This window comes from Amphiura filiformis, unplaced genomic scaffold, assembly GCF_039555335.1.
Source record: "Amphiura filiformis unplaced genomic scaffold, Afil_fr2py scaffold_28, whole genome shotgun sequence".
Taxonomy (NCBI): Eukaryota; Metazoa; Echinodermata; class Ophiuroidea; order Amphilepidida; family Amphiuridae; genus Amphiura; species Amphiura filiformis.
In genome coordinates this window covers 724,581-750,147 of record NW_027305492.1, presented here as the reverse complement: position 1 = coordinate 750,147, position 25,567 = coordinate 724,581, and the positions used below count along the sequence as shown (strand labels likewise).

The following is a 25,567-nucleotide window of genomic DNA, read 5'->3' as shown; positions in this document are numbered from 1 at the left end:
TAGAAGCAAAAGTAATTAAATTGTAAAACTTTATCCAGCTGTGAATAAAAACTTTAAATAGCAGTTTTTCTCTGGTTCCAACCTTGAATTTATAACAATTTTTTTAAAACATTTAAACGGTTAGTGATTTTCCTACACGGACAGTGCATTTTACAGTCAGTTAAATGTGAAACGTGTAAATGTAGACACCCTATAGATCCCATGCCCTTTCACAATACTCTAATTTATGGAAGGATAATTGTGTATATCTTCTTCAAGGTCTTGTAGGATCTGAAGGTTTGGGTGTGTAAATTCAAAAATCTGTGTGTGTGAATTAAAGATTTGTGTACAAATAGGCTATGGGCAAAATCTGGGTGTGTATAAACAAATTTAGGTGTGTAAAACACTTCCTACATGACTGGCTGCATTAGCCCTTGGTCTTCTTGTCAAAAAAGTTATAAATTATTTTTCCTCATGTCCAGGTCATGATCTTCATCAATCACGGAAATGCTGCTATTCTGACTGTTATTGCTGTTGCTGGTACAACAAAATACAAGGTGTGTGTTTGTTGGTGATGATTTAAAATAAAACTCAACCAGGTGCATGGGCTGTATTTGGAATAAATTTACATGTACATATGTACGTAAAAGCGTAAATATATTATAGAAAGCCAAGTCCACTTAAAACAAGGGTGAGCGTGTCCTAATGATTAGGGTACTTGCATTTGGTGCATGAGATCCCTGGTTAAATTCCCGGTGGTGGTAACTTGCTCCGGTATTAACTTGTAAAAACAAGGCGGTTCTCGAACCACGAGTCTCGCCTGCTTTTGCGACCACCTGCTTTTTCAATTACTTTTGGTAGAGGTAAATGAATTTGGCGGTTATCGGCTGGGCACGATTATCTGGCTGATGGTGACTGTACCCACCAAGTGTCATGCCCATGCAACAGTTTTACTAATTTGACCTCAGATGACCCCTGGTGACCTCGAAATGACCTTCCAAAAATTAGGCTTAAAATGTTGACTGTACCCACCAAGTTTCATGCCCATACGACTGTTTTTACTAATTTGACCTCAAATGGCCCCTGGTGACCTCAAAATGACCTTCCAAAAATTTGGCTTAAAATGTTGACTGTACCCACCAAGTTTCATGCCCATACGATTGTTTTTACTACTTTGACCCCAAATGACCCCTGGTGACCTCAAAATGACCTTCCAAAATTTGGCTTTAAATGTTGACTGTACCCACCAAGTTTCATGCCCATCCAACAGTTTTTACTAATTTGACCTCAGATGACCCCTGGTGACCTCGAAATTACCTTCCAAAAATTTGGCTTTAAATGTTGACTGTACCCACCAAGTTTCATGCCCATACGACAGTTTTACTAATTTGACCTCAGATGACCTCTGGTGACCTTGAAATGACCTTCCAAAAATTTGGCTTTAAATGTTGAATGGACCCACCAAGTGTCATGGACATATGACAGTTTTTACTAATTTGACCTCAGATGACCCCTAGATGACCTCAGTGACCTTGACACACTAACCAATACAAACCGGTTCTGTCTCGGGTCAAGATGCACCCACCCACCAAGTTTGAGGAACGTGCGACTCATAGTCTCCGAGAAAATAGGCGGAAAGCAAACTTTAACCAAAACTTTAACCAAATTTGTCACATACACACACACCCCGCCCCTACACACATACACACATCTGCACGGAAAAGTGATTATATAGTCTCCTGCCTTATCAGGCGAGACAAAAATTGAATTTAATTATAATTGGCAACATCTGTTGATTAAAATCAGACTTCTGCTCTTGTACACCACTATGTGTTGCGACCGACGATATTATACCCTTTTCTTATACAGACTGTACAATACATGTAAAGTTTTTGAGCTTCCAAAAATGAGCGTGTGTAACACGCAAAAAAAGTTTTGTCACCATTTTTGCCATGATCGGGTTTAAAAAAGAAGGCAACAATTTTGTATGCTCTTGTTCTTTTGGTATTTTCTTGTGTATAACTTTTTTGACCCTCCTTCTTTAGCAAACAAAATTTTTTGGTCCCCCACATTTTACCCAACCCAAAGTATTTATGAATGGCCCCTAAGACTCATCAATTTTTCAGCAACTAAAACGTGAACATCCCATTTAAACTGTCTTTGAGTGTGATATATGGTCGAAATATAATCATGCAGTGAAAGATATGATGGATTGTTCGATTCCACAAGCTGGAACGGCGAGTGGAACAATATATCTTTCACCAAGTGATATGTATGTGACCGGTTCTGACAAAATCAGGAACAAGTCGCATTTTTTGACATTTCATTATTTGGATAAAAATGCAAGCACTTTACAATAAGCAGCTTTAAAATGATACCAAAATAAATAGTATCAATACTTTTCAAGATGCGGATAATTTTGTAATGATACCTTGATATTTTTACCAAATTGCTGTTCTGAGCAACGGGCAAATTAGTTTCCTGCCTTACACAGGATTGAATATAGGGATTATCATACTTCAACTGTTATTTATTGATTAAAAAAACCTCTATTGAATGAGTACTTTCAAGGATTGAAAAGTCCACTTTTCCCCACAGTCAAATACTATGGAATCAAGAATTCCAAAATAAGATTTTTTTTTATGGGAATGTCCTACATGTATAAGAAAGGCCTATAACTCAAAAACATGTCTGGCGACTTGTTCCGGGTTTTGTTGGAGCTGGTCACATATTTCAACCATTACACAAATTTAAGACAGTTACTATTTGTTTTATATCACTCGATCATAAATTCTATCTAATTTTTTAAGAAAAATTTATACTCATTTGTGACATGATCTGGTCCATGGGGGGGGGGCAAAGGAGGCATTTTTGTAAATTGAGTTACTGTAATTATTACATTATACAATATACATACAATAGGCTTTCATTTACTGAAAACACCATACTTGGTTCTAAAGTTATGAAGTTTTTTGATGCCTATTTTCTTATGTATTTTATTGTTTTTTACTCCATATTTTTACCTTTATCTCAGTTTCAAATTTGCCGCCTTTGGACCAGATCGTGTCACGTTTGACAACACAACACAAGTTTTGCTGGTACATAATTCATATTTCCAATTACTTAGCCTAAAATTGAGTCTACATGTAATATCGTGTTTCTATTGAGTCCCCTGCATTTTAGCGGTAAAACTGTTCGCCGTCAAATAGCGGCGAAAGGCGGATAACGGTCAGTTTCCATTGCACGTTGTTTACCGGTAAACACTCGATGAACAGCGTCAATTGACACACCTTAAAAGTTTGCCGGCGAAAGGTCGTGCACTGGGGTCAATCGCAAAGCATTTGTGGATTTTAATATTGTAGTATTTTCTTAATTGTTTGGCTAAAAATGAGGTAGCAAACACGAGAAAAGACTGAAGAATAATGTTTTTTATTAGCGTTTTCATTCGTTCTCGTACATCAAATTACGCCATTGGGAAATCCCCCACAGTGATATCGACGTGAGTACTCAGTATTGTTGCGCGCCAAAAAAATACGTCTTAGAATTTAATCTTTCACAGTTTAATTTCATTAATATTCTTTTTAGCGAATAGTAATTTAACATCAACAACATAATATTAAATTCATGAAATCTTTCTAATTTTCTGAAGCACACACCGCCGCGGATCCGAGTTGATTTCTATTTATTTCGCATGCACAGCTGGATTCATCCGCTGATGTTGTTGTTGTTGTTTTATTTCATGGCTTTTACTAGGGTCATAAATCATAACTCATGTTAAATATTTATAGCATAATATGTATAATGCAAGGATAATGCATTATGAATATTTCTTCCATTTACTTTATTTATAGCAAGTGAGTCAAATACTTGTATGTGATTAGGCCTAAAAATTTTGGCGAACGGAATGGTATAATCATGGTATAATACATAAACAAGCTAGCTCATTGATGATGCAGAGGTCAATTTCGCGACTCAACTTCCGTTTTCTTCCCTGTATGCGCATTCAATCGGAACGGAGTGAGTTTCTATTGACGTTTACCGGTAAGCGTCCCTGCTATTTTCCTTCCTCAAGAAGGAAAACGATACCAAAAAAAACTCGCCTCTGTTTACCGGTAAATAGCGGGGAAGGTCAGTTTCTATTGAGCAGAATTAATCCCTTTACCGTCTTTTTACCGGTAAATGGTCCCAATAGAAACATGCCTTAAGAGACAAAATGTGCCCTAGGAAGCAGTCTCTTTCCTGTATATGCATGACACAAATAATACGTATGGCTAAGGTACAAAGGCTCGTAACCTATTGCACAGTATAAGCATAGCTGGGATGGTAAAAATATCAAACAGTATCGGCTAACAGCAAAAATATTGAATGGTAATCAACCAATGAGCTGTCTACAATTTACCTACAAGTGATGATGTTAACATTTTGTTGAAAGTGTGCCAATGTTTTTTCCCTTGATTGTCAGTGTATGTTGATGCCATTTACCAAAATCAAAGTTTGTTTAAGTGTTGTGCATCCTTAATCATTGCATTCCTATGGCATGTTTGTTTATGTGATGAGCGCCCTTGAAGTATAAGCTAAACATAGCCTGCAGCCCATCAATCACATGTAATTTGGTGCGAATTTGGCACTGGAGGCTGTCATCTTGGTTTTGATGTATTGTAGTGTAGAAGCTCTCGGTAAAGACACAATTAATCTTTACCTGAACCAACATAATTATTATTTGTGACAAGAACTAGAAGAAGATTAGCAAGTGAAGATAATAAACATCATCAAGATACGTTTCAGCTAAAGTGTATCCTTGGATTTGTGATGATTTGTGTCACCTTTTGTTGTTGGTTCCGAGTCATCGAAGATTGTATTATTTAGTACCAAGCTTCTGCTAACCAGGGGAGCAAAGCAAGTTTGCCCCTACATTTGTAAAGATTAATTTTCTGTAAAAAGATGCTATAGACGAATCCAACGAGCCAAGTCATGGTCAGGATTTGGTCGGCCATCTTTGGTTTCCCGCTAGCACCAACCTGGGGTTTTGAGCACCCGATTGTGCAAATAAAAGCCGCCTAACACCTACAAATGTAGAGAAGATGCAAAGACGAGGAGGGTTAATAGAATAATAATATACAATAGAGGTAATCCTGTCGCATCTATTCATACAGAGTCCTTTTGTTCATCCATTTGTACATCTATGAATAGATGCGACGGGATTACCTGCGGAATTATCTCTACTGTATTATTCTATTAACCCTCCTCGACCTTCTCTAGGTGTAAGGCGGCTTTTATTTGCACAACTGTTGGAACTGTATTGTGTTGTAAACTTCTTTTGTCTACCTGTGTTTTCGCGGAAGGTGTAAAACGGGCGATGGAATGCAGTTTAAAATTTCCGCCAAGGCCGAATCATTACACATTTTGGATGCATTGTAGCGGTCGGGGACCCAACTAAAGGCTGCTAGTCAGGTGTAGGAATGCGTGTATTTGGATTCCTCTATAGTTGGTAAATAGTTACCAAATAAAGGTTCAGTTGAGCGTCTGTTTTGTAAGCTTACCTAAAAATAGCTAAAAGCTTAAGGTCGTGTCAGCAGTGTAAACATAAACATTGCATTGGCACAGACAGTCACCACAGCCTCCAGTCATGTCAGACGTCACTGAATATGCAAATATTAATGAGTGTGCATGTAGATAAATGCACATTTGGTAGAAGCTTAAGGATTAGAACTTCAAAGAAGTTATTGAGGCCTATGAATCCGAATCGTAGAAATCAAAATAAAGATATCAGTAGTAGCTGCCTGTATGTACATTTCTAACACAGACATTAGATCTCTTGCACCGTTGTGCAGGAATGACTTGTAGAATCAAAAGCACAAACTGACACGGGACTACTACTGAAAAATAGCTTTGTGGTATTTTAATAAATATCTAATTAAGGGTAACAAGTTTACTCCATGAGTCGCCACGACAATTCAAATAAAGTTTGGTAGTAAAGTGCCTGCATATACGCCTCTAATACTGACATTAGTAATCTTGCAGTTGTACAGCTAGTGCATGCAGGAATAACTCATAGAATCATACAACACTGACTCAGGACTTCTACCTAAAAAAGAGTTTTGTGGTATTTTGTTATCAATAAACGGGCGCAAAGAGCTTACTCCCGCCTGTCGGTGCCACGATAAGCGAGTGGATCGAGCTTTCTCCCACCCGTCGGTAAGCAACGTGGGGCCTGCATTCAAGCGAAGTTTCGTGTATACTGACATTCAGTATTAATTTCAGGTTTAGACACATGTAGCCTCACAAAGCACACTTTACACAGGTCCTACGTATAGTTTCTCACATAAATTAGTGAACCGTTGTTCACTTTAGAAAAATATATGCGCCGTTGCTTGCATCGGCTGTCGTTTAGATTAATTAGTTCGTTTCGGTACTATCGAAAACATCATGTCGAGTCACAAAAGCGATGCCGAATTAAGAAGCAGAAGATCTTATAAAAGTGATGCATTATCTAAAAGTACAGAATATGCTTTATTGCAAGCTGCAACTCGAAAGGTAGAGCTAGAATGTCGTGCCAAAGCATTGAAGGAAAAACAAGCTCTAGAAAGTGAGGAATTTAATATCCAAGCCAGGGCAAGGGACTTGCAACAACAAAGAGAGTGGTTGGAAATGAAGACTGAAATAAACATAGAGCAAGCCAAAATAGATGTATTGGAGGATTATGAACATAAATCCCAGAGCTTAAGAAGTAGACCAAAATCGGTGCTTGATGACCTCACAGAAGCTCAACCAGATACAAACACATCAGTGAGGCAGTGGTTGAACCACAACACTAGAGAAGGTCAAGAAATTGATGGCAAGTTCCTAGCTAAACATGATACAATTGGTGCTGTAGGTCTAAATCCAGGGCAAGACCAAAATACACACATGTGGAGTTGGGACCCATAAAAGAGCAGCCAGCAGTGGGCATGACTACTGATGGTAAAGTACATACTGATTTAGGTCAACAAGTTCAGCCAAGAAGCAGGTTAACAACCAGTCAAGTTATGCAAGTCAACTTTCCACCACCAAGTGAAGTCTTGTTTCCTGCAGCAGCACCTGAGGAATCAGAGAGTACAGGGGACAGAATACCCCCACATTATTTGTCTGCCACTAAATATGAAAATATTGATGAACAGTATCGTCAGTATGGTCAAGAACAGTACAGTGAACAGTATGAACATGACGGGCCTTCATCAGTAAAGTATGGTCATAGAATAACTTCGTCACCAGAGCCTGATGTGAAGAAAAAACAAGTCATGTTGCCACGGCAACATACAACAGAAGTGAAAGAAGAAGATAAAGATACCAGTATAGAAAATTTGGCACTAACCAAGACAACTTAACAAGGCTGCTGGTGGAACAACATAAACAAGCGAGTCTACCAAAGCGGACATTACAGACATTTACTGGAGACCCGCTTCAGTATGTTACTTTCATACGAGCCTTGAATTCATAATCGAAAATAAGAGCAAAAGCAATAGAGACCGTCTGTACTATCTTGAACAGTACACAAGAGGTGAAGCCAACAGTTTGGTGAAAAGTTGTATTCACATGGATGATGAGGTTGGTTACCTGGAAGCAAAAGGTTGCTGGAAAGGAAATATGGTAATAAGCACAAGATTGCAGAGGCCTACTTAGCGAAGATGAGGCAGTGGCGAATGTGAAAGGTGATAGTTCAGGGCTACAAGATTTGTCATTATTTTTGTTAGAATGCAAAAATACCATGACCAGCCTGGGCTATACTAATGAGTTGCAAAGTACAGCAAACATTAGAATGTTGATGATGAAGTTACCATATAGTATGAGAGACAGATGGAGGAGACAAGTAGATTATGTAGAAGAAGAAAGAAACAAAGTGGTAACATTTGAAGACTTCACCTCCTTCTTAGAAAAACAGGCTAGAATCGCAACTAATGCTGCCTACGGTAGAAGTGTGACGGAGAAGGAAGATAGTACTAAGAAGGAAGAAAGGGTAAAAAACCCAAACTATCAGACTTATAAAGCTAGAAGAAATCTAGCAACAAACACAGAAGCTGTGTCGGCAAGTGTGACATCAAATAGTCCAGGAGCCAGACAAAATGTAATGTCATATAGTCCAGGAGCCAGGCCAAATGTGTCGTCAAGTAGCCCAGGAGCCGACAAGCCGTGTACATATTGCAAGGGTAAAGATCACACTTTGGAAATGTGTAACAAATTGAAGGAAAAGCCTATAAGTGACCGGTTGCAGTATCTAAGAGAGTTGGGAGTTTGTTTTGGCTGCCTAAAGAAAGCAACACATTACAGTAAAATCTGCAAATACAAGCTTACCTGCAAGACATGTAAAAAGCGCCATCCAACAGTGCTGCATGTGAAACAGGAAGAGACAAAGAAGTCTGGTGAAGTTGCCAATCAGACATGTGGGCTTACAGGCGCCGGAGTTAAATCTAGTGAATCATATCCCACAATAATACCAGTCATAGTCTACTCAAGAGTTTCCAGAATGTCTGTAGAAACTTACGCCTATCTCGACAACGGCAGTGATGCTGTATTCTGTTCTGAAAGGCTGCAAAAGGAACTGCATGTTAAAGGCAAGAAAACCAAATTGGAAATTGAAACCATAACAGATGATATCATAGTAGACAGTGAAATCATCCAAGATTTAGAAGTTTCTGACATGAACAGAAATAATATCATCTCTCTTCCAAAGGCATATACACAAGATAAGATCCCTGGTGACTTGGCTGACATCATCAACCAGGATGATATTGATGCAATTCCTTATATGGAAGAAGTTAAGCTAGGAAGATTAAGTGATGAATCTCAATGCCATATTGGTCTCTCCTCATAGGAAATAATGTGCCTAAAGCATTTGAGCCAATACATGTAGTAAACAGCCAAGGTGAAGGACCTTTCGCCTGCCAAACTAGACTTGGATGGACAGTGTATGGTGTCAAAAATAAAGAACACAAAAGGACATCAGTCATCCACAGAATTAAGGCACATGACACTATTGACCAGCAATTAGAGAAACTCTACAATGCTGAGTTCAATGAGCGAATCATTGATGACAAGCCAGAGAGAAGTGTGAGTGAAGGACAATTCCTAAACAGAGTAGAAGCATCAATCAAGTATGTAGATGGGCACTACCAAGTAGGTTTCCCGCTCAAAGATGATGACATGAAATTGCCGAACAACATACATCAAGCCGAATTGCGGGCATGCCATCTGAAGAGGAAGTTAGAAAGGGACTCGGGTTTCAACGACCAATACACTGCATTCATGAATGATATGTTTAAAAATGATTATGCAGAAGAAGTGCCCAAAGATGCAGCCAATAGAAAGGATGGCAAGGTGTGGTACGTCCCCCACCATGGGGTGTTTCACCCCACCAAGGGCAAGCTTCGAGTTGTATTTGATTGTGCGGCGAAGTACATGGGCCAGTCTTTAAACTCACAATTACTAAAAGGACCCGACTTGACAAGCAACTTGGTAGGTGTGTTGACGAGGTTTAGAGAGCACCCTGTTGGAGTTGTAGCAGACATAAAAGCAATGTACCATCAAGTGCGTGTACCAGAACCAGACAGAGACTTAGTAAGATTTCTATGGTGGCCCTCACGGTGACCTGAGTCTGCCTCTGAAGGAATATAGGATGAATGTGCACTTGTTCGGGCGCAACTGCGTCACCTTCATGTGCGAATTTCAGCACTGAGAAAGACCGCTGATGATGGTAAGGAGAAATACAGCGAAGAAGTATGCAACACGGTGCTGTCCAACTTCTATGTCGATGACTACCTCAAATCTATCGAAAGTGAAAGCAAAGCTATTCAACTCGTCAGTGATCTCACCAATTTGTGTAAGGATGGTGGTTTCAAGTTGACCAAGTGGTTGAGTAACTCAAGAGAAGTGTTGCAGTCAGTTCCTGAAGACGATAGAGCTGAGACTACAAAGACACTAGATTTGAAGAATGAAGAGTTACCATCAGAAAAGGTGCTGGGGTTGCTATGGTCACCAGAAACCGACAGGTTTGGCTTCCATATTAAAGTGAAAGAGAGACCTCCTACCAGAAGAGGTATCCTAGCAACTGTAAGCTCCATCTATGACCCGCTAGGATTTGTTGCTCCAGCAATCCTGCCAGCAAAACAAATATTGCAGAACTTAAGCAAGCTGCAGCTTGGTTGGGATGAGTCTATTCCTAGTGAGCTTCTGACCCGTTGGGAAAGATGGCTTGATGAAGTACCGAAATTGTCAGATTTCACCATCGAAAGATGTTTCAAGCCCAAGGACTTTGAAGAAAGTGAAGTCCAGATGCACCACTTCTGTGATGCGAGTCAGAAGGGGTATGGTTCAGTGAGTTACTTACGATTCGTTAATGAGATGGGTCAAGTGCATCTTACTCTCCTGACAGCCAAGGCAAGAGTTGCTCCCTTGAAGATTATAACTATACCTCGCCTAGAGTTAACTGCAGCTGCTATGGCAGTAAAGGTCAACAACATGTTGCAAAGGGAACTACAGTTGAAAGTCGAAAGCACATACTTCTGGACTGATAGTCAGACCGTGATCAAGTATATTAACAATGACACCGCCAGATTCCACACCTTTGTGGCTAATCGAGTCGCATTGATTAGAGATGGCTCCCAGCCACACCAATGGAAGTATGTAGGAACCAGCTCAAACCCTGCAGACGACTGCTCAAGGGCTTAGCCGTTGATTGCTTCCTCAAGAATAGAAGGTGGACTGATGGTCCAGACTTCTTACACAAAGCAGAAAACCAGTGGCCGAAGACTACCATTGGAAACAGCTCTGAAGAGCTAGCTGATGATCCAGAAGTTAAAAAGAAATTAGTAGTCAACACAGCGTCGACAGAAGAAGCAACAGATACAATGGAGAAACTACTTACACGATTCTCCTCATGGTATCAACTTTGTCGTTGTGTTGCATGGATCCTCAGAGTCAAGAAATATCTCCGTAAGATCTGTCATGATAGAGATGATGATAGAGTTGATGATAGAGTTGATAATGGAGATGATGATGGTAGAAAGAATGATGAGAATGAAGAGCATGGCAACATTACAGATTTGCTTAATGTTGCTGACATGCAAGAAGCAGAAAGAGCTGTAATAGTATATGTCCAAACCAAGGCATATCCAGAAGAAATTAAGACACTAAAAGAGCTGCAATTGAGAAGTAATGACAGTCAGCCAGAAGACAACTTGCGACAAGTTAGCAAGATTAAGAAAGCAAGTCCTCTCTACAGACTTAATCCATTTATAGAAGATGGAGTAATCAGAGTAGGTGGTCGACTGGCTAAGTCAGCTCTACCTGAAAAGACAAAATTTCCATCAATCATACCAAAGAAGTCCCACATTGCAAAGTTGATTTTACATGACGTTCATGAAGCAACTGGACATGGGGGCAAAAACCACATGTTGGCTCACCTGCATAAGAAGTACTGGATAACAAATGCTAATGCAGCAGCTAGAAAGGTTATCAACAGTTGCATCACCTGCAGAAAGAGGAATGCAAAAGTACAACAGCAGATGATGAGTGATCTTCCCAAAGACAGAGTCACTCCAGGAGAGCCACCATTTTCAAGAGTTGGAATGGACTATTTCGGTCCACTAGAAGTTAAACAAGGCCGTAGTATAGTCAAGCGATATGGTGTAGTGTTCGTCTGCCTTGCATCCAAAGCCATACACATTGAAATGGCAGCGTCTTTGGATACCGATGCCTGCGTAAATGTCATCTGACGATTTCGTGTCCAGAAGAGGCCAAGTGAAACAGATCCGCTCTGACAATGGCACCAATTTGATAGGGGCAGAAAGAGAGTTATGCCGAGAAATTGCCGCTTGGAATCAAGACAGAATCCATGACTACCTTCTGCAAAGTGAGATTGAGTGGACCTTTAATCCACCAGCAGGAAGTCACCATGGAGGCATCTGGGAACGTCAAATACGGACAATCAGGAAAGTGATGTGCTCTGTTATAAAGGAACAAATACTAACAGATGACTCTCTTCATACATTACTGTGTGAGATAGAAGCCATAGTTAACAGCCGACCACTCACCAATGTTCCTGGAGAAGTATCTGATTTAGAGCCACTTACACCAAATCACCTTCTTCAACTAAAGAGTGACATGATCTTACCACCAGCCACTGCAGGAAAGCTGAGTCAGTATGCCAAGCGCCGGTGGAGGCAAGTCCAGTATCTGGCAGACCTGTTTTGGCGCAGATGGATCAAAGAATACCTTCCTCAGTTACAACAAAGACAAAAGTGGATTCACCCACAGCGAAATGCCAAGGTGGGAGATGTCGTCATGGTTGTAAATGAATCTACACCCAGAAAGCGTCTGGCCGCTAGGAAGGGTGATTGAAACTCTCCCAGCAAGTGATGGACTGGTTCGACGTGTGCGAGTGAAAACTAGGACAAGCATTCTCACCAGACCCATTGATAAACTGTGTTTGCTGTTGGAATCAGAAGTCCCAGATCAAGATATAGGAGTGAAGAAAGATTCTACTTCAGCTCATCCACCAGTACCAGCACTGGGTAACCCAAGTACCAAGCCTAAAACTACGTCCAGTGCTACCAACAATGAAACTGTATCAGTGTCAGGTACTCCAGAATCAAGACCACGGCGAACATTGAAACCAGTGAAACGCCTGGACTTGTAAAGAACTAAAGAACTAATAGTGTTATAACAACAAGTTACTGAAACCGTTATAACCAAAAGGTATCAGCTAAGCTAAATTGCCACTTAGTCTGGAGGCTAAGCTACGGATCAGCTGATATATAAAATAAGACTAAACATCAGTTTACGTTAAATTGCCATGAAAGGCAAGCTGACACCTTGCTTTCACTTTGGAACAACTGATGCAAACTGTCAAATTCATCATGAGATCTACCAGATGTGATGACGGATGAACCTACCTGTACTACAGATGTGAAGACTGGTGATTCGTCTCTACAGCGGCGTGTCTGCGTTTAGTGTGAAGTTGCCAGATTCAGTATACAACTCATCGTCAAGATCAAGAATGAACATGTTTGACACCTACATCACCACATCTGTGAATTTGATTTTGTAAAGAAGAATCCTATGCATGCAATTTGTACCGATGGAACCAGTGTGCATCATTAGCAAGTTTGTTTAAAGTTTGGTACACCACAGGCCCATGGAGTTTTAATTTGCAAGATTCTACATCGTATTCTACTGCTTAAAATGTGTGCACAATTTGTTGGATGTGTACAGTATAGCATGTAATCCATATTTGGGATACACATTTGAAAGTAATGTTCTCTCGTGTATTTTGGAATCTCGATAATGCTCAAATTTGATTTCTCTTGAAATTGTTACTCTGCTATTAATCAAAGGGTATGCATGATCGAGGTCTGAAATAATTTCACTCAAGTTTGTAATTGTGTATTCCCTTCTACATGTACTTTGCAAGTAAATGCATCAAGTAAATCAGCATCTGGTGTTTTGACTATAACCTGGATTGACTGAATTTGCAAATTTGGGCCATGGCTGCTATGGTTGTGCACAGGCAGTCATATTATATCAAGTTGTGTTTTTCTCATGGCTGCTATGGTTGTGCACAGGCAGTCATATTGTATCAAGTTGTATTCTCATTTACAAGGTGTACCAAACAAGATATTTCGCATGCAAGGCGTTTTGTACTTTCATCGAAAGGACAGCAACAGACTGCATTTCTAGTTTACAAACTAAACATTGTTGTGTTCATGATAATATATGTTGTGATCATGTTGCACTTAAATAGTATCTCCCATGTGTTCAGTTGGCTTTTCCAATCTCACCAAAATTTGCCTGTTGTGTGGGCTTTTGTTTGGTTTTGTTTCAAGTAATTTTGGTTGGCATGGGCAGTTATCTCTTGAGTGCAGCATCATCTATCTTGTAAAATGAAGCTAAATAATTCTTTCATGTGAAGCTAAAATCACTTTTTGAAATTTCCAAAACTCAGTTTATTTTTTCTTTTGGATCAAATCACTTGAAATTTTTGAAATGTTTTTTTTGTTTTGAATCATAGCATTGATACAAGTTTTTTATCACACAAGTGAATCAGATAAAGGTTTTTTGATTTCATAACTTTATTCATGTTTCAAAATCAGTCAAGTTTGATGTTTGAAGTTTAAGGGGTCACAAAGGCACCTCTTGTAAAAGGTTCAGTTTTGTCAGTAAATGGCACACCAAAACTATGTTTTAAGAAGTAATTGTTGCTGGTAGCAGACAATTAGGCGCCGGAATGTTGATGCCATTTACCAAAATCAAAGTTTATTTAAGTGTTGTGCATCCTTAATCATTGCATTCCTATGGCATGTTTGTTTATGTGATGAGCGCCCTTGAAGTATAAGCTAAACATAGCCTGCAGCCCATCAATCACATGTAATTTGGTGCGAATTTGGCACTGGAGGCTGTCATCTTGGTTTTGATGTATTGTAGTGTAGAAGCTCTCGGTAAAGACACAATTAATCTTTACCTGAACCAACATAATTATTATTTGTGACAAGAACTAGAAGAAGATTAGCAAGTGAAGATAATAAACATCATCAAGATACGTTTCAGCTAAAGTGTATCCTTGGATTTGTGATGATTTGTGTCACCTTTTGTTGTTGGTTCCGAGTCATCGAAGATTGTATTATTTAGTACCAAGCTTCTGCTAACCAGGGGAGCAATTCAAGTTTGCCCCTACAGTGTATGTTTTTCAACTCTTCAAACCTTTTCATGTTAAATGGGCATTTCAATCAAACAATCAGAAACGAAAAGCATTGTTATAAAATATGATGAACTAAAACAGCCCCATTTTGTTGTTTTCATTCTTACACAGAAACATGACTGCTACAGTGGATGAAATTGAATTCAAGAATATCAAATTCCATGAAAGAATTGGAGAGGGTGGATTTGGGGCAGTCAAACGTGTGTCTTTCAAGAAGCCCTACAAAGGATACAAAGAAGCTGCAGCCAAAACTGTACTATTTGAGCTAGGCGAGAAAGAAGTGAAAGTCATGTGCCAACTTCAACATCCAAACATAGTGATATTGCTAGGATTTTGTGAAACTGGAGCTGCTGACCTTATTCTGATGGAGTATGCACCAAATGGATCACTGCATGATTACCTAAAGGATCAAACGAGACTTCTGTCTTATGAACTACAAAAGAAATGGGCCAAAGAGTCAGCTGTAGCCATTCAATATCTCCATGGACAGAACTTCCTGCACAGGGACATTAAGCCACAGAACTGCCTTCTCTTTCTGGACAACCTCTTGAAGTTGTGTGATTTTGGTCTTGCACGTGAGATACAGGAGTCTCAGACAACATCCAGCCAGAAAGGAACCTATCGCTACATGGCACCAGAAATTCATGTGGGGAATGAGCGTGGAAGGGCTATCTTCTCCAAGCCATCTGATGTATGGGCATATGGGATGCTACTACTAGAGATCTGCGCAAGGAAACCACCATTTCAAGACTTGGAATGGCACAGGGTGGTGTTTGAAGTCGGCAATGGACAAAAGCCCTCCATACCTGAAGGCTGCCCCAAAGATCTGTTGGATATCATGCAACAATGCTGGAATAATGATCCTAGACAACGGCCTACAATGGCATCAATTGTAAAGGGTAGATATATTAATTTAGTATATATTATTTCAACCAATTTGATCAATATATATGCATGTTTAAGGTAGTAAAAATAAACTTCATGTTGTTGTTTTTTTCGTAAGTTTGCTTGCCAAAACCAAAATCAATTTTACTCACAATTTAATATTTTGCCCATCTCATCGGAAGACTGCATCAGAAATGATCAATGGATATACTTTCCTGGCAGACTGGTTTCTAGTTGTTAGACCAGTGCCAATTTTCAAAAGTTCCCACCTGCCTAGCGGGTAAGAAATTGAGGATGATATACTGGTAATATTGCAACCATGAGCTGAGCCGCCTGAGCACTCCGTCACCTCAGGGAAAACACAGGAAATCCCCAATATCCTCCAAATCAACATAATGAATCGAGTTTCCAAATACCTGGCTCTCTGGATCTGGACGTTATCCTCTGAATAAACGGGTACCCGCATCTCTTCAGAGTTGGTACAAACCAATGACTTTGGCGAAATTTAATTGAGGTAGTCCCTAACAGCGGTCTTGAAGTTTCCATAGTCTGGTACGTCTAATACATGTATGTCGTGGGGTAGTCCGTTCCAGTGTGGAATTGTCCATGGAAAAAAAGCTATTTGCGTAGGTTGCTGAGTTGACTCTAATTTGCATGTATGAAGATGGGTGGTTCCAAGTTCCATTACATTGGTCAGTCGGCCTAATACTTGATGCATAATGCACATGCACATAAAGGAATATTCCAATAATTATCAGTGCCCGTTTCCAGCAATTAAATGAGTTACATTTTACAGTCATTTTCATAAGCTTCAATATTTCGACCTTTACAATGCATACAGATATGGAAGCTGAATTTCACTTGCAACATCAACCGCATCAAGCACAGCAACAACAGCAACAGTTACAACATCAGCAACATCAGTTTTTGCAACCTGCTACTGCACCACAATATCAGCCGGATCAGAGGGACAGGATGCTTGGACTGAATCCTGAAACTTTGCATCACGAGGTGAACCAGGCTAACTTGGTATTCCATGGAGGGAATGTGGAGGAGGTCGGAGCTGTAGAAGAAGTATTCACATCATGTGTTACTGAGAGTGAGTACATGCATACATGCATCCTGGTATATACTTTTCTATATGGCATTGTGCACCATGAATTTTAGAATAACACAATCAAAGTAAAATTAATATGCATTGCAAATAAATGATGACTTGCAAGTAAAGTTGGAACAAATTAATTATCATTACTGCCACCTCTATCAATATAACTAAGGTCATGTAGGGGTCACTTGACTATAACCTTTATCCTACCCCTAAACTGTAACCTCCCTAGCCCCATGTTTTAGGAATCCTGGATTATGATTAAAACTGAGATATTTTAGAGAGCTGCAGAATGATGAAGTTAGTATGTTAGTAGCCGGAGTTAGCAGAGCTGTTTAGACCTACATTTTTGTACTACCAAGTATAAAGACTAAGCGATTCACCGACAGGAAATCACTCTTGCATATGTAGCACAGGGAGAGAAATAAATGATGACTTGCAAGTAAAGTTGGAACAAATTAATTATCATTGCCGCAACCTCTATCAATATAACTAAGGTCATGTAGGGGTCACTTGACTATAACCTTTATCCTACCCCTAAACTGTAACCTCCCTAGCCCCATGTTTTAGGAATCCTGGATTATGATTAAAACTGAGATATTTTAGAGAGCTGCAGAATGATGAAGTTAGTATGTTAGTAGCCGGAGTTAGCAGAGCTGTTTAGACCTACTACCAAGTATAAAGACTAAGCGATTCACCGACAGGAAATTACTCTTGTATATGTAGCACAGGGAGAGCTGTAGGAGAGCAATCACGTCTCATCACTTTCCTTGTACAATGATGAGTCTAACCACTGCAAATATTGTGTCTTATTATGAGATCTTTTCCATGCACTTCCACACCTGCTGTTTGGGATCTGTGCAGTGGCATAGCCAGGACTTTTTTCGGGGATCATCAGGATTTTGATCAAGTATGAACTACTCCCTATTTCAGAAAAATACAGAACTAATTTTACGGGATTAAATAAATATTATCCTGTTTTACCAAATGAAACAGCTAAATCCTAATCCTTTAGTTAATCCTAATTGGCAATAAAAGTTAAATTTTAATATTTGGTCAATTTTTGGAAATAAGGGCCAAAATCATGCGTTTTTAGGGTGTTTTTCGTATGCTGTGACAATAGACACCCCCTGTGTTGCGCAAGCGCGACGCAGGGGGTGTCTGAAGTTACGAAACTTTTGCAAAATGAAGACCCAATTGAAGCGATTTGTTGGACCATAAAACTTTAGTTTGAAAAAGCAGAAAATTTGTGAAATGAGCGTTCCATGACGTCTTTCGCGCGAATTTCGTGGACATGTTTTCCCTATTATTGTAGGCCTATAAATTGTGTTGAAACATAAATTGGCAAATGTTGAAAGGAGAAGCGAAAATTGCCACTTGTTTGTCCACTACGCAGGGGGGTGTCTGAGGGGGGATGTTCCCCCTGAGAAGAAAGAAACTTACAAAATGAAGACCTAATTGAAGCGATTTGGTGGACCATTTTAGCTCTATTAGTGAGAAAAGTTTAGTTTGAAAACGCCGAAAATTTGTGAAATGACGGTCCATATGAAGCCTTTCGTGGACAAGTAGTTTCCCTATTATTGTAGGCCTATAAATTCTATTAAACATAGGGCCTAAACTGGCAAATGTTGAAAGCAGAAGCAAATAAATGGGCACTTGTTTACCCACTATGCAGGGGGGGGGGGGGTGTTTGAGGGGGGATGTTCAGCCCCTCAGAGCTTGGGAAATTGTGCAAAATAAAGGTCCAATTGAAGCAATTTTGGTGCATCATTTTTACACTATTTAAGTTGAGACTTGCAATTAAAGCATGCACAGATCGATGTTGAACATGTTGAAGTCAGCATGGAGTCCGTCTTAATAATACCGACTTTGTTGACAAAATGTGACGGGCCCTGCATATCGGCGGGCGGCAGTAAATTTCACATGCTTTTATGAGGAGGACTTGCCACGCGCCTCCCAGTTCTGGCACTCCTGTGTATCCGCACTGGTTGCAGATAAAGAAGCGCGATTTGTGAAATACAATAAAAAAAGGGATCATTTTTCATACACTTGTTCGCGAAATTGAAAAAAAAGGTGCTCTTTATTCACCAAAATTTTATCCTGAAAAGTTCGCAAAATGAGATTCAAAAGGGGGTGTTTTCAAAGTTCGCCGACGAGCACGAGTGACCCGCGGTATACACGGAGTGCTGGAACCGGGACCCACCTTCAAGCAATGCCTAAAATAATTGCAGGCCTATATATCATAAGACCTACTTCCTATCGACCCGACTGCGCGTTTTTTTTTAGGCATGTGCCTACTATCATGACTATATGCGCAATTTAACTTATTTCTCTCCTCCTTTTCTCCCTTTGTCTTCTCTATTTCTCCTTTTTCCCCTTTCTTTTTCTCTTCTCTTCTTTTCTTTGCAAAAAAGTGGGGTGCCCATGGGTGCCCCAGGCGCTCCGCTTGCAACGCGCCTGTCCGAAAAAGCTATAAAAATGCTATAAAAGTGAATAATTTTGTAAAAGAGGGGAAATTAAAGTTGAGAATGACTCAATTTTCATGCATATTGTTTTGTGATAGCCATTTTCATAAGCTTTGATCCATCACCTTTACAATGCACACAGATATGGAAGTGGATGAATCATCAGTAGACGCCCCGGCTGACGCAGACCATTTGATCAATCTTGAGAGTCCAGATTTCCTTGTAAACCTTGGTGCTGCTGGTGGTGGTCCTGTGTTTCCAGTCACCTTACAACAGGCAGAACAACAGGTAAGTTATATGGGCAAACTGGTTATAACCATTCAGTATTAATGATAAAACAAGACCGTGTTAATTTTGAATTGAAAATTATCCCTCTTTAAACAACACACATCATGTGAATTAACGCTTCATAAAATAATTCCTTGACATCAATCACGCAAGCTTGAGCATCAACTTATTATCTTCATATTATTAGATCAATAAGTTAAAACATGCCCCTTTCTCCTTTCTATATATAGTACAAAAACTATATTAATTAGCAATTTTATATTTTTGGTATCTTTTTGAAAATGTCACATATCCCGTAATCCCGGTACCAATCATTTTGATACACCCTGTAGAGCTTACACACAAATCATAGCCATCTATAGAGTTCACACACAAATTTATAAAAACGGTGCCTTCTTTTAAGTGCCATAGCTGGAAAAAGTCAAACTCCTTGGTGTCTCAAAATTCAGAGGTATTGCAATCAATAACACATTAAACTAATGAAACATTATTTGTAACCAAAGATCTAATTAAATTATTCATTAATTGTAAATTAATTAAACCCCTATTTTCCATTATTTGATTGATTTTGGACACCCTGTATATTTTTATGAGGGATGATTGGAAGACTTTTTTTTTACTGAAAGCCCTACATCCTGCCTTCTTAATACAATGTTCTTGATGAAATAGTTTCAGAGGGTGTGTTAAAACTAGAAAAAAAAGGTTTTTTTATGTTACACCCTGTATAATGCATACACACCCTGTAATAACATTTGATGTTAACATATTCTGTATCCTTATAGTGTCAGCTCTTTAAATATGTTTATTTTTACCCCATGTCAATCAGATGTATAGAATTAAAGTTATGGTCATTTGAATCAGAATTGGTGACTTTTCTCTCAATTTCCAAAGTGTAACTTTTTTTCATACCAACTTACGACATATGACCAATTATACTACTTTCAGCAAGGAGCTGTATCTATGGATCAGTTGCCATCAGGGGAAGAAATCTGGAATGCCATTGCAGCTGGTAAGTTGTTTAAACTTGAAGGCTATGTTACATTGTAGGTTTGGGTCGAATGTTATGTACATGTAGGAACATATAGTTGTCTAAAGTGATATTTTTCAACAAATAAAATAATATTGACGGTTGGAAAAAATGGTACCTCTTGTAAGATATTTGTGTGTTTCATATACTTAATCTTAATCCCTGACCTTTGATTCATGTGTTTCATACACTTTTTAAATTCCTGACCCTTTCAAGCCAGTTTTAAAGACCTGACATCGGACTATTAAGATGGGAATTCTCTGAGTTAACGCAACACCGCCATTGGCATTTATAATAGTATTACATCTTTTGCCATGTTCAAAAAAATTCCTATCCACAAGCCCTGTATGTTTGAATTGTATACTAATTTCCTTTGAAAAAATTCCTGGTTATTTTATGACATTATTTTATGTTTTTAACTAGATACTAGTATATTGACTAGTTTCCTGAGTAGTGCGAGCGATGAGGGACAGAAGTATTCGCTGGGAACCATTTTGGATGTGTTGGGTATTAACCAAGAGTCTGAAACTGAAGAACAGGTAAACTGTTTTAACATAAATGGTTGTGTTGCTTCAGGCTCACAAAAAGTTTTATAAACCCTAATCCTTACCCTAATCATAACCCTAACCCTTAACTTCACCCTAACCCTAATAACCAAAGTCCTAATGCCAACTCTAAATGCAATCCTAACCCTGACCCTAAACCCGACACTAATCCTCTGACCCTAACCCTATCACTAACTCTAGTGCTAACCCAAACCTTAACCCTAACCTAAAATGCCCTAAACCCTAACTTAAACAATTTTTGGACTACATGTAACAACCCTTCCATGCAAAATGCATGTGGGCATTCCTTATCTTCCTCTTAGAAATTCTTGATATGCGTTTTTTAATTGAAGATCGTCATTAAAAATGCATAATTTTAATCATATCTGTCATTTTAAAATCCTGTGTTTTTGGTTGCCTGGCATCTAATTTTGGTTGTCCCAGGCAGTCGGGCAAGCCCTGACCTCCACCCAATTCACATCTCACAGGTTTGGGTTAAATTTTTGGTCATCTCATAAAATATCTTATATTCATAACATTTACTTAAATCACTTTGTATTCCACTTTCAGCCATCATCATCGTTAGGGGAAGATATGGTTTTGGGAGGGCCCATAATTCCATCACCAAAGCTTCCTGAATGTAAGTAATGGAATAACATCAATGTTGGTATACATAAAATGTACACACAACACAAAGAGTTATTAAACTACCCACAAGGTAGGCCACAAAATCTGTGAATTAAAATTTCAAACTGAAATAGGAAAAAGAAGTCAAATTATGCTGCTCACATTTTGATACCTTGTTGTGCCAATAGCCCAAATTTGAACCAATTGGTCCCTTTGAATAAAAAGTGGCTTACATGTATGGGGGCACCAAAATACATGCAACAATGCGTAACTTGCAAATTCAATATCTGAATCAACTGAAATTTTGGAAATAAGTTTTTTTGTGGATATCCATTGAACCTTACCATAAACAGAGGAGGAAAGAATCACAAAATACCGGTACCCTTTAACCCTAATGCCCCAAATTGTGCTTTTTGGCAAATGTAAAGGAAAGAATGAAGGGAGAAAGATGATAAAGAGAAAAGTTGTTTTCTCCGCAGCAGTTTTGAACTACCGACCCTCAGGTACCGAGGACAAGACCAGGGATACCATGCAAGCCATGATTGTTTATGTTGCCCGGCCAGCGTTTTCATGAAGTACCAAGAATATCTAGGTATTATCAGCTGAAAACGTGGAAATTAAACTGACGGAACTTCAACCAGGCCAAGTGACCTGGTGAAAGGGGTCGTCATATAGATAGCAGCCTGGTCATTATGACAGGACAGGCAAGTGTAGCTGACGATTGGGCATTACCCATTACCCTGATTGGAACCGACTGTAGCAAGGTCTTTGTCATAGGTCATCTGCCCCACCTTTTCCCGATGAACCACAGGGAGAGTGGATTTTTTTTTGTCCTGCAGAGATTTTGAACTATGGACCTCTTGCACTTTTATAACCAGTGTGTCACACTGCTTCCTATTAAAGTTGTCAAGCTAATTTAAGTTGGGATCTTTTTTTTTCAGATTATGAATTGGTTGTACGAGGATACTATCGTGAACAAGAACTGTTCAAAGTCCCAGTTACAACTGAGGAAGGATGTGTTCTCTTCTACAAGCAAACGGAAGAGACTCCTACAGAGGATCTGACAAAGCTGACTTTGATTCCATTCCCAGAAGTAGCTGATAACAGTAGAAGTGCAGAATACACTAAAAGAGTATTGGACCACATCAAGAAAGGGTAGGTATTTTTTTAATGTTTTTTGGGTGTTCCAGTACACTATAATAATTTTTTTCTGGGAGCATGTATACACATCAATTTGTCAAAGTTGACTCTGCATTCATGAAGTTCTACATGTACAATCATACACAGCAGGGTAGTCATAATTGCGACAATTTAAATGGGAACAAATGGATGGTCACATACATGTAATTATACAGAATAAATGTGAGTTCGGTATCTTTCTGAAGTACACTCCTGCCACCCCATAGATAGTATGGTAATAAACATGGATGGTCATTCTGTCCTATGGAATAAAAGTATCCTAGGTTGACGACAATGTTTATATCTTGTAGAGAATATGCAAAGCTATTCAAGAAGAAACTTTCGCATGCAATACGAAAAAAGCATCTACTAGAGTACATAAATACCTGTGCCATATTATAGGGATATTGTAGATATTATTTTGGAATAATTTGTTTCAGCAATTTTATTGAAATGCATGTCACTTTGTATCTCCAATAATCTTTTACCGCTTGCAGCAGCCACTCGTTGGTCATAAAATTACAGTGATACAGTTATTTGGTGATTTTTCCTAAGATCTAGTAATTACCCATAACTTTGGAGATGATGATTCATAAAATTTTCAGTGCAAAACTATTGTTTTCTAATCAATATCTGAAGTACATGATTTATGTTGAAGAAATACCCGTGTATCAGAGTCTCAAAGTAATCCTCAAGATTGTCATACAAGTTTACATTTTATAAATTGCACATTTTGTTCTTAATCTTGCAGTGTTATGATTTGTGAGAAGGAAGGTTACATCTATGCCACTCGACATGTGACCTGCCGCAGCAAAGTTTTCGTCTGCTCAACACAAGATGTGACCAGTGTCTCCAAAGAACTTCAAAGGGATGAAGAAACACAAGTTTTTGACCCGTTTTTATTTGAGGAACGCTACCATAAATGGCTGCTGAAGGGAGACAATACCCACGTCTCCAAACCAAGACCGCCAAACATAGTGTTCACTTTTAGACAACGGTGGAATTGGAATTCACATCACTCGCTTATGAGCTGCTTAGTGTATGCAGTAGTGACACCAATGAGAGCAAGGACACAGTTAGCGTGGGGACAAAGGAGCAGTGGGGCTGTTGATTCGTTGAGTCGAGACTATAACTCGGGGATGCTGCAAATATCATCATCAAAAATATGAAAGGATATAAAATAGCACAACAATTTACAGCTGGACAAAATGCGGGACAAAATGAGTCTAGTCTATTTTTTCTTTGCCCATGCTCATTGCTTGGAATGTCCTGACATTGGTAAAGACTACATCCACAGACTCTACAATTATTATTAAAAAAGAGTATATATTGCATGCAGATTTTCCTTGCATAGAGGGCATTCATACCATTCGCTCATATCTCTGCCATTGGTAAAGACTACATCCAGGGATGACTCAATTCAATGCATTTTGATTATAAATGTGGAAAAAAATGTTTGAACCAATATCTTTGGACAAAATAATACATGTATTGGGACCAAATGTGTTTGGGCCATTCCATAGTAATGTGAGTAACCAACACTGTGTCCTCTCTCTTGTACATGAAGCAAGTCACACAATATTTTTAAGGTCAATACAATGGGTCTTGTCCTTATGGGGGTACTACACCCCTGGCCAATTTTTTGCCAATTTTTGCATTTTTCTCAAAAATTATAGCGCATTTGGTGACGAGTAAGATATGTATATTATAGGGGCAAGGACTACAACTACTGCACTGACAATTCAGCAACTCAAGGGAAGTATTTATAAATTGATCAAATATTGGTTTCCCTCATTTTCTGTAACTCCACATGTTGTCTGTGCTGAAATAAAAATTTATAGTGCAGTAGTTGTAGTCCTTGCCCCTATAATATACATATCTTACTTGTCACCAATGCACTATAATTTTTGAGAAAAATGCAAAAATAGGCACCAAATTGGGCAGGGGTGTAGTAGCCCCTTAAAGCATTAATTCTTATGACTTGCTTTAAATGTAAAACAGAGGGGAAAAAGTGTTGGTTACTCACAATACATTGTACCTTTATCCCAAATCTGTGTACATGTATATATGGCCCTTTATAGACAAACCTTTTGAATGATAAAATATGATGTGACATGATCTGATCCACTAGAATCACACTGATGGGGGGCACAAGCCATTTTTCAGCAATTTTCCTGTGAGATTTTCTAAATTTTCAAATCGATTGACCAGTACACCATACTACACCACGTTTAAACATTTGCAGAAAAATGTATGAAAGTTCTGACATCTGTTACTTTTTTGATATAGAACATCTAAAAATGTTATTTAAACATTTTTTAACTTTTAACAAATGTTTTAAAAGATGCATATTTTGTGTTTTCTGGGAAAAGTGTACTGATAGTGTCCAAAGCTTTTCCAAAAACCATTCAAAAGTTCGACAGCTTTTGACATTTTGTCACCTACATGAACATACAATACATAATATACTGGCAAAAAAACCACCATGCACACACACAGCTACACAGATAGATAACAGTTTTATTTAAAAATTACATGAACAGGGGAATCCCATAATTTAAAGGAAAATGGTTTACACTAAAGTTTTGACATCTTTTACTTTTTTTGATATAGAAGGTTTTAAAATGTTGCCCAACATTACAACTTATTTAAACATTTTATAACTTTTTGAAAAATGTTTAAAAAGATGTTTGTGTTTGCTGGGTAAGTGCACCAATAGTGTCCAATTGTTTTTTCAAG

General features: G+C 38.8%; 2 protein-coding genes across 2 annotated transcripts in view; one reads left to right on the top strand and one right to left on the bottom strand.

Annotated features, from left to right (window-relative positions):
• The window catches only part of LOC140143768 (BRCA1-associated protein-like), a 78,112-nt gene that overhangs the window by 18,108 nt on the left and 34,437 nt on the right, over nucleotides 1-25,567 (bottom strand). The window lies entirely within an intron of this gene.
• On the top strand, nucleotides 460-24,687 carry LOC140143795 (uncharacterized). The gene is made up of 9 exons (XM_072165611.1): nucleotides 460-536; nucleotides 14,819-15,606; nucleotides 16,434-16,691; nucleotides 19,305-19,450; nucleotides 20,396-20,459; nucleotides 20,901-21,016; nucleotides 21,593-21,662; nucleotides 22,591-22,804; nucleotides 23,580-24,687. The coding sequence occupies exons 2-9, from the start codon at nucleotides 14,823-14,825 to the stop codon at nucleotides 23,995-23,997; spliced, it is 2,070 nt and encodes a 689-aa protein (XP_072021712.1). The 5' UTR covers nucleotides 460-536; nucleotides 14,819-14,822; the 3' UTR covers nucleotides 23,998-24,687.

Coding starts and splice junctions, on each gene's coding strand:
- LOC140143795 (XM_072165611.1), top strand. CDS start 14,823: ATGACTGCTACAGTGGATGAAATTGAATTCAAGAATATCAAATTCCAT. Junction 20,460..20,900: donor CTGGAATGCCATTGCAGCTG/GTAAGTTGTTTA, acceptor GTTTTTAACTAG/ATACTAGTATATTGACTAGT. Junction 21,663..22,590: donor ATCACCAAAGCTTCCTGAAT/GTAAGTAATGGA, acceptor TTTTTTTTTCAG/ATTATGAATTGGTTGTACGA.